Genomic DNA, 9,873 nt, shown 5'->3' with positions numbered 1-9,873 from the left:
AAAACACAACATTTACATCAAAATTCTCTTTGAGTCTAGAAAGCACATCTAGAATTCCACAAAAACTTGGCAGAAGGAGTTGTGGACCCCTTGCAAATGTACCTAAGATGAATATTAGAATAGTTTTTGTCTTTGCTGCAGACACCATCTAATGTAAGGTTATATTTAAACTGTGAATTTATGTTCTAAAACGAAGGGGAAAATTGCGGGAGAAGTATGAAAGAAACAGGCACACAACTCTCACCTTCACTTCCCCTATGTGCAGGGGTGGATCAGGAGCGGAACAGAAACATTTCTCAAAAGCAATTCCTTGTAGGTGATGAGGGCCCCAGTGGCCTTAGTGGTCAACTCACTCTTTAACAGCAAGGGGCCTGGGGGCATTGCTAGCGAGTCAATAAGGCAAACTAGGCGATTGCCTAGGGCGGCACTTTGGCAAGGGTGGGCGAAATGTGAATAGCTGAGGAACATGTTATTCACGCTTCACCTACAGCCGCCGCTTTCAACGCCTCCTGCCCACAGCTCTCAAGAACCAATGGGGGATTCAATTTGACTTTGTTTAACTATATTAGAGCTTGTCTTTGAGAGGAAAAAAATCACTGAGAGGATACTGTAAGTCGGCCTGAGTGGTCCAGACACCCAGAGGGGAAAAACACACTATACAAGTTATGGTCAGGCTTGAAGCTATTTTATTCACCCTGCTGCACAGGTGATACAGCATCGCCACACATCCTCAGACTGGCTCCTTATATAGAGATGCCTTTCAATTTCTTCAGACAGCACATACCATCTTCCAAGAACCCCGCACATAACCCCCAGTATAAATATACAATAAATATTTACACAAAACTATTACCAAAAATATGCATATACAACTAATACATATTTACCTACCAAACCATCCCAAATCAATACTATAAAATATCATATAAAAATCTAATAAGAAACGCAGATTCACTATTTAGGCAAAGACATTCAAAACGATGAATGAAAAAGAATCTTGACTTATCTCATGCACTGGCACAGCTGAACGTGATGAAAAAAATCCTGCTGGACTATCGCACATCGCATACCCGTCTCCCAGCTGAGGGCCACAGCGCTGCTCACGTTTCCTGTCAGCCTTGCAGAGATCTTCTACAGGGGGATGTTTGGCTCTTTACAGACACTGGAATCCGTGGTCCTTTTTCACAACGCGTCTCAGTGTATTCTCCGGGTGAATTGGATGATGACAAGCCTTGTTTAGTTTTTCTGTTTTGATGGTGCACAGAATCCATGATGTGGTTGATGTTTGGGGACCATGAGGGTGAGATTTTCACCGCAAGTTAGCAACCACTTAGGGTGGGTTTTCTTCCTCTACTTCTTTTATGCCCGGATCCTGATATTCCACCGACGTTTGTACATTCCAGGTCTAGGACCCGGTCCCTTAGCTCAGTGTTGTCTTTCATTAATGCCGTCACTTCTCCCAATGTGGGTAGACCTTCATGATGGACGACAGTAAAAGTGTCTTAATCTGAATCATGTGTTATTTGTTTAGAGTTAAAAGACCATTCCTCTGTATTGAATTGATAGCAAAGTTAAAGTTAGCTATTCTTGTTTACACTTTAATGTGAAAAATATATATAAATCTTGAATTTGCACCCAGAGTTGTTCTTTTAACTTGCTTCTCTCCAACCTTTAAAATATCTGGTTGAGATCTAGTGACTGCAAAGGCAATAGGATTCTATCTTTATTTTACTTGATGATGAACTTATTCTGATTTCACAAATTATCAACTTGCAAGTCTCAGCGACAAAGACAGTGTTCATTTGATGGAAATAAACCTTTAAAACGACATATCATCCACCTCGCTAGGTGGCGGTGTTGTCAAAAACCAAGGATCCTGGAACATTGGTCCTTTAACTGCAGCCTCCGGTTTTTCAGGAATCTAATATTGATACTGTACTCATCGTGCATTTAAAATTCGTTGTTTGTTTTCGGGGGTTCGTAGCAATGTCACATCCTGTATGCAGGCAGGTCAGTGATTCTGCAGCACGTGTTTTCAGACCATAGACTGTACCAGACAGTGACAGAAATGATCGATAAAGTCTGACCCGCTTCAACTTTTACCACAAAGTTGTTTATACGGGCGCACTCCAGGATCCGGTGGCTGGTTTGACTACGGAGATCCAAACAGCGCTGGCCGCAGTGGTAAACCACAACATCGTCGTCCGAAGGAGGTGGGAGAACCATTGTTTGCTTTATTTTGCTACGGGCTGGACATGTTACCTCCAGATGTAGTGTGGTTCTGTCTTTGTGTTTTCATTGAGTCATCACTTGGCTAATATCGCTCATGTAGCTAGCTGAGCTCAACATGAGGTAGCAGTTGCTAAACACACGTTTGCTGTCCAACTTTGAACGAACATGCGCGTACAAGTGATATTAAGCGACCGTCTTTTTAACTCTTTAACTTTGAGATCTGTTTTGAAGCTTTGCTGTAACAGGACGTACCACGTGGCTGTAGCGGTATTCTGATGCATTGTGTGCAGAAGCAGATGTTGCAGTTTAACTGGTGATCATGGCAACTTGTGATATGTTGTCTTTATTCCAGATGTTGCTGGTCGGTTGCAGACTCGGTCGCAGATTCGTCATTTTCACAAAGTGCCTGTGTGTGAAGTGCGGTGACTACTGAAGGTGTCGTTCAAATAAACAACAAAACCCCATCACGAGTTAATGTAACATGTCAACATCACGTTGAGACAACAATATAAATCATATGGGTGAAAAAATAAATTGTGTAAAAATCTTATACGGGATTCGAGACTGCAAGCCGAAGCCGATTTGTCTTCTGGCCGAATGACGATCAGACTACGCCACCGAGTCGCTGTACAGGTTTGTGCACTTTACTTTAAAAATCTGTCTTTTTACTCTGTACGCTGTATAATACCAAATGTGGTTTCAGGTAACGCCCATGTGACCTGGTGATAGTCCGAAAACAAAATAAACGCTCCATAGTTAATACCAGGCCTGTGGCCAGCTCCAAAGTGTTTTCGTTTGACGCTGGTGATCATTACAATGCGCACACAAACAAGTATCATATGAAAACATCCTTCATATCAACAAGGTGGAAGATCGTGTGGTGTTTTTGTGAGTAATTTGGTGAACGTGCTTTTATTGGATGTGTTGAGCTTCATGTGTCCTCCTGTCGCTGCTTGTTAAAGTTGTGTGCAATCAACTCAAGTGGGTCGAGTGTGTTGTCAACATGACACGTGTGACGAGGCAATTAGTAATGATTACGTGCTTTGTTGGAAATGTGTCAGTCGGAGGATTAAATAAAGTTCCCTGTGTAACTATGACAACTCTGGCAAATTATAATGATAAATAATAATAAAAAAACGATTTGGATTTTCACGAACAATGTGGTGTGGTGATGCAGGCAATTGTGGCCGCTTCAGGAAACATCATCATTAAAAATTAAGTGCCGTCTTGTGTCAGCAGCATCTTCAGACAACCACTAAGTTGTGGGGCTAAATATAAATGTGAAAGAAACCCCTGCAAATCGATGCGCTGTGGTCCACATCACGTCTAACGTAATGGCGCTGCCCACTACGCCACTGATCGGGCTGAAGTGAAGCGTCACCTCTATGTTCCACTGACTGTGAAGCTTGTGAACCACTTACCATGTGTCATTGTTTCAGGGAATACGTCCAGGTTCACATGTGACAGTCACAACTTAACCGTAAATTCGGACTTATCGTTCATTCTAGACACATTTGGACACCGCTGTGCCCGTGTGCTTATGAAAAACGTATCTCCTGCGCACAGACAAAGAAAAGACACAAATATTTTGCGTGCTTACCATTAGTGCGCGTTTCGTGATCTCGTTGATATACTGGTTTTGTCATCAGTTTGTGAAGCCTGTTATTAAGTCTTCAGCATGTATTCTGTGTTTGGACTCTCACCAGATAACATAACAGATTTATATTGTTTTCTTAACGAGATGCTGACACGGACACATTACATTATATCGTGATGGGGTTTTGTTTGATGTTTATTCGAACGACACCTTCAGTAGAGATCAGCGCACACGCGCTTCGTGAAAATGATGTCTGCAAGCGACCAGCAACATCTGGAATAAACGTATCACAAGTTTCCTGGAACACCGGTACGAACCTCTAAAGTATACGTGTTCGTGCTGAGAGTTGTAGTCAACAAGAGATGTAACTGTATTTGTTTTTATATCGCTAATACCTCAAAGTATTGATTGAACAGAGTCGGACTTATTTAGTGTCTTCATCTCGTTTCTATGGGGGACGAAACATGACTTAAGTATCAATTATTTAATAAATAAATTCATAAGGAAATTAATAAATAGACACAGAAATAAATGTCTTAAATTTATATCCACATTTATTTATTCCTGTTTCTACCAGCTGCTTCACATGAACAAGCTCTGATCTCAATGCTTGTGATGCTGTGAGCGAGGGGAATTTCTGTAAGAGGTCCTAACCACAGTCTCGAGCAAGATTGTCAACTGAGTGATCCAGACAGATGCAATCTATTCCTAGCCAGTCTTCAAAATGTATGCTCCCAGACACATATGCTCCCCCCTAATCACTGCAGTGAATGTGTTACTGCCATCAGGCGCACAGAACGCACTGGAGATCACTTACAAGAAATGAAGAAAAACTATTCACTTTCCAAATTATATCCCAGAGTTGAGGTTAGGATCCACTAATGTGAGGTAATCGGTCCGTTTGCTCTTATAAATGAATACTGCCATGACACTGGTGCACCATTCTGTTTGTTGTATTCACGCAAATGGAAGGATGAGGAGGAAACGAGGGGTCAGCAATGTCTGATCAGCATCTTTGTGCTGAACTGAATCCAGTATCACACAGATCGACCGACGGAACCGAACAATCCCAGTACAAACACAAGCCTATAAATAATTCTGTTAAATTCTATAGATTGAGTCCATCACATCTGTCTCTGAATTTAATAATCCTGCAGTTTTGGATGATTAAAATAGGAACAGACAATACAACAAGTTCCCTCAAATTCTGAGCGGTTGTTTTTTTTGCCTCAACCTTTTGAATTGGATCTTTTTTTATTTCAGGCTCCGTTCATTCTATCGTACTCACTCTCACTCACTGTATTATCTGTAGCAGGAGCAGAATATCAGTGTATTTTCTGTATTGTTGACATCACTGCTGTCCCATAAAATCGCTCTTCACCTCCACCTCACTAACAAACACATTGTTGTCAGTTTCAGAAAGTTGCTTTCTCTTCTCATCGCTTGATGCCGTGACTCTGTCAGGACTCGCCGTGGAAACCCATTAGTCAGCAGCATAATTTAATATTCAAAAGTGCTTTGCATTGACCATTTATGGTTGAAAGTGGGCTTGTAGAGGGCGGAGTATGAGCCAGATCCAAGTACAAACGTTTCCAGGTGGACTGTGATTTATAAAGCGCCTGGTTTTATAAATCAGAATTTTCATTTGCGTAAGCCATTTCCGGCTTTTGTGCGCATGTACCCTTTTAGTATGAATCCCACGCACTGTTTTATATATGAGATTTCTGAGCTCGTTCTCGTGAAGCAGCCGGTCAGTGATTTTGTAGAAGAACAGTGACATACAGAGTTACTCTGGTCTCAGCTGCTCAGTAAACAGAGCAGAAGCTGCAGTTGGTTTGTACCGAGCTGGAATTGCAGTGTCCTCCTCCACTCTGCTCTCACTCTAACTAATAAACCCTCATCACTAGTTCAGGACCTGATCAGTACATGAAGTAACTTGTGTTTGTTTGATTCACTCCAGAGTTATGAGGCTGCATTTAAACATCATAAAAAATGACTCGTCCACATTTTGTGCTCAGTACAACATGAGACGAGATGCTCAGTCAGGACCTGTGACCTAAATCATCCCAATAAATAATATAAAGTAACTCTGATCGTGAACTAGTTTATTTTCATCTCCATGAACTGAACTTTGAATTAGTTCCTTTTAGTGTGAACTTGGCACAACACTGAAAACAGCTAGTGGACAACAGTCAGCATTGAAAGGCTGAAGTAATAGAACTGGATCATCACACTCCTGTGACCAATCCTGCATGAGACTGAGGTTAGAACCGCATTTCTCATTAGCATGCGGACACAAATACAGAAATAAATCAATAAGCCCCTTCTTTTCCTAGATTTGTTTTGTTTTGTTATGATAATATTTTTTTATTATAATAACAAATAGGGGCAAGCATATGGCACCAGTAAAGCCATCATCATCATATATCACAACATCACATATCACAACATATATCACAGCCTTCTCAGCAGCTGCCACAGCTTTGAGACAGATTTAAAGTCCAGCCTCCTTTGTTTTTGGTTGTAGCCTTTGATGCTGAGCCGTCAACAAACAACTCCACTCCTGCATTATCAGCATCAAAGGATTCATGGTCCATGTATGTCTGAGATTCAGAAGCCCGTGTTTGATAGCGTGTCAAACTTTGACGCCATGCCACGGTCACACCGAAGACGAAAAATCGATCTTTGAGGTAGTTTTTGATCTCCATCTTGTTTAGACGACTCTCATCTCAATTTGAAGATGATCTGGTGAAAGCCCTGGGACCAGATCGTCAAAGTAAAAAAAATTGAAAAATGGCCACTAAATGCAAAATGGAGGGCTTCCTGTTACGTTTTTCATAATGTCCCCATAATGTAAATTTTCCCCACTTTCTAATTTTCTGCAAACTTTGGTAACAATTTGAGCATGATAAAGCCATCAAAGAGCCAATTCATTTGCCTGAAAAAATAAAAATAAACAATCCTTACAATTTCAATAGGAAATTGTATGTCGTTATTTATTTCTGTATTTATTTATACATTCATTAATTTATTTATACTTAAGTTATGTTTCGTCCTGTATACTTTTCAGTATAATTTACCATCATGGTGAACAAGGATCAACGAGTGGACGCTACTCTGCAGCCATGTAAGAGTGACTCTAGCGGAGCCAGCAACAGCAGCGGGGAGAGCTCGAAGGAGAGTTCCCGGTGTTCCACGCCACTGCTGGACGCAGACCGGTCGGTCAGGCTGCGGGACAAGATGCGGAGGAGGATGGAGTCCGGAGACCACTGGTTCTCACTGGAATTCTTTCCTCCTCGCACAGCCAGTGGAGCCGTCAACCTCATCTCAAGGCATGTGAGATCAAGCTGGAATGAACATAACATTTGATATAATGAAGATGAAGTGATTATACTCCTCAAAGCCCAAACACAAAGACACAAATGTGCTCAAAGAATTTAGGGGAAAAAAACTCATTAGTAACTTGTTAATATCTGCTCTAACAGAACAAACTGTCAATTACAGCTGTAGCCGACAAGAGGTTCTTTGTTATCATTGCAGTGAAACAGCTCAATTTGCACAGTAACCGATTTTGATTTAGCCAAAGTTCTCAAGCTCTATTGTTAATGATCACAACATTTTTACTAATCCTTCAGGAATTGAGTATTGTAACCAAATAGCTGGAACAAATCTCAAGTCATGTCACTGTATTTCAGATTTGACCGAATGGGTTCTGGTGGCCCCCTGTTTATCGACATTACCTGGCACCCAGCAGGGGATCCAGGCTCAGACAAGGAAACCTCATCCATGATGATTGCTAGCACAGCCGTCAACTATTGTGGCCTGGAAAGCATCCTCCACCTGACCTGCTGCAATCAGACTAAAAAGAAGATTACTGGTTACCTGGCCAAAGCTAAGCACTTGGGCCTCAAGAACATCATGGCACTCAGAGGAGGTAGGAGAGCTGACATTTGTATACCTTTTATATAAAAGGACTATCTCTTTCTCTTTTCAGTGATTCAAAGTGGTAAGGAAAATAGCATTTATTGGATGTAACTCTAGTTCTATGAGTATTTGCTTCTGTCCTGTGATGTTCAACCTCAGCACCCTGAGACAGACCTTTGCAGTCCCTGACCAGTCAGAGGGTAGCAACGATAATGCAGTCCCCTTTAAAACATTGTGGCTGTATGCTTGTGATCCAAAACCATCTAAAATACTCTCAGCACCAGCAAGTTTGATGAATGATGATGATTATAATGATGATGAATTGCTACTGACCACATACTGCCTGTCATTGCTGGGTAAGATTTAAAATATACACTGCTCAAATAATCCTACTGCTAGGTTGATGCCCTTCTACGGCCCTGTCCAGCTCTCCCCCTGTTACAGCTGATCTTCGGGTATCTCCTCCATGCTTTTGAGACTGTGCTGGGTGACACAGTAAACCTTCTTGTCATCGCACGTATGGATGTGCCATTCTGGAGGAGCTGGACTACCTGTGCAGCCTGATTGGGCTGCAGGTACCACCTCATGCTACCAGTAGTGACAAGGACACTAGCAGAACACAAAACTAGAGAAGATTCAGTCAGGACAGATACGTAGAGAGCAACTGTCTGTAGACACCACATGCAAAACCAGGGGGGGGGGTCTTGCTTTCGCCTCTCCATGCATGAAAGTTGTCACCTTCATTTGGACCATAGCAGGTGAAATTGATTCATAATCACTTCTGCCTCCTAAATGAACAGATTAATATCTCGAGTTTAACTAGCTTGCTGTTATACTGTGACGATTAAGTGTTCTCTTCATTTTTTGGAGAAGTGTATTCAATCATATATACTGCACCTGTTGACTTGGTTGAAAAATACTGTGCAACAGTATTGCACCTAAGACTTTTTTGTTTGTCTGGTCATGATACACCTGTGTATCGATTTTTGTGAAGATCGGTCAATGTGAACACGTTCCGGGGGTCTGGTTGAGCACCGTTGAGCCATTTTGCGACGCCCATTATAAATTCCTCCAGAATACGTACATTTTCACCACTTTCTAACTTTCTGCAAATTTTGGTAAGAATTTGAGCATCGTAAAGCCCTCAAAAATCAAATTAATTTGTAATAATAATAATCCTTACAATTTCAACAGGGCCTCACCTGACCTTTGATGTCAGTGCTCGGGCCCTAATAAATTGTTTGCAATAGAAAATCATCATGGCTTTCAAAGGCTGTCACTGTCAGAGTGGCTTGTGTTGGCCCTTAGTCAAGACCGTGAATGCTACCTGATTACCTTCATGAGTGAAAGGATGACTAGGAGAGTACTACTGGCTCTGACGTTAACTAGTTGGGTCACCGAGGTCTGCGTCAGTGGTCATTAAGTAGCTTTTTCAAGCTAACTGAGAAACAGTTGTTTAATGTCTGCAAAACAAGCTGCTATCATAGCTAGAGGTTGATGAGGTTCAACAAAGATTCTACAGCAAGGGAGAGTTGGGACGACGATCAGAGAGGAGATAACATCATAATCCCCACAGCCTGAGATAGACTTCTAGCCCCAATTATTGCTGCTATTTTATGTGCAATAATCAAATGTTCGCCACTCAAGCACCTCATTGATATTACCAGTGTTTACGGTTACTCTGTGCAAGAATCCAACCATTGTGAGATGAAGTGCAAGTTTGTCAAACTTTCAATAAAAAAAAAAAAAATCTATGTCTTAGTTTGTCTTAAGGTCTTTTTGTTGTATTAAGTTTCTTGCCTTTTTCGTTCTCCTGTTCATTTATTGTTTCATGGTCTGAATGACAAAGTTCACTTTGACTTAGTACGTGGTGTGTGTGTATGCATGTATTTGTCTTTTGTTTTTTACTAATTTTAAGATTTTTACTTCATGATATCTCAACAGACCCAGTAGGAGCAGACTGGGAAGAAGAGGAGGAAGGCTTCAACTATGCCATCGACCTTGTTAAACATATCCGTTCAGAGTTTGATGACTACTTTGACATTTGTGTTGCTGGTATGTTTTCAACCTTGTGATTAATTGTTGTTACTAAAAAGTGGTATTGTTCAGTGAATTTATAT

At 41.3% G+C, this 9,873-nt stretch overlaps 1 protein-coding gene across 4 annotated transcripts in view; it reads left to right on the top strand.

The window, feature by feature from the left end:
• Positions 1 to 1,920: 1,920 nt before the first annotated feature.
• Positions 1,921 to 9,873, top strand: part of mthfr (methylenetetrahydrofolate reductase (NAD(P)H)) — a 28,694-nt gene continuing 20,741 nt past the window's right edge. For 2 of the 4 annotated variants that reach the window (XM_061074901.1, XM_061074898.1), the window contains exons 1-5: positions 1,921 to 2,213; positions 2,585 to 2,865; positions 6,900 to 7,161; positions 7,525 to 7,763; positions 9,698 to 9,808. In XM_061074901.1, the coding sequence (XP_060930884.1) occupies positions 6,914 to 7,161; positions 7,525 to 7,763; positions 9,698 to 9,808 (598 nt within the window). In that variant the 5' untranslated portion in view covers positions 1,921 to 2,213; positions 2,585 to 2,865; positions 6,900 to 6,913. Of the gene's footprint in view, positions 2,214 to 2,584; positions 2,866 to 4,068; positions 4,139 to 6,899; positions 7,162 to 7,524; positions 7,764 to 9,697; positions 9,809 to 9,873 lie in introns of those variants that run through there. The other 2 variants (XM_061074899.1, XM_061074900.1) reach the window with 2 other exon arrangements.

The sequence above is a fragment of the Limanda limanda genome, chromosome 7 (assembly GCF_963576545.1).
Source record: "Limanda limanda chromosome 7, fLimLim1.1, whole genome shotgun sequence".
NCBI classification, from domain to species: Eukaryota; Metazoa; Chordata; class Actinopteri; order Pleuronectiformes; family Pleuronectidae; genus Limanda; species Limanda limanda.
Note: the sequence above shows the minus strand (reverse complement) of the source record. Positions and strands in the feature narration are given on the sequence as shown.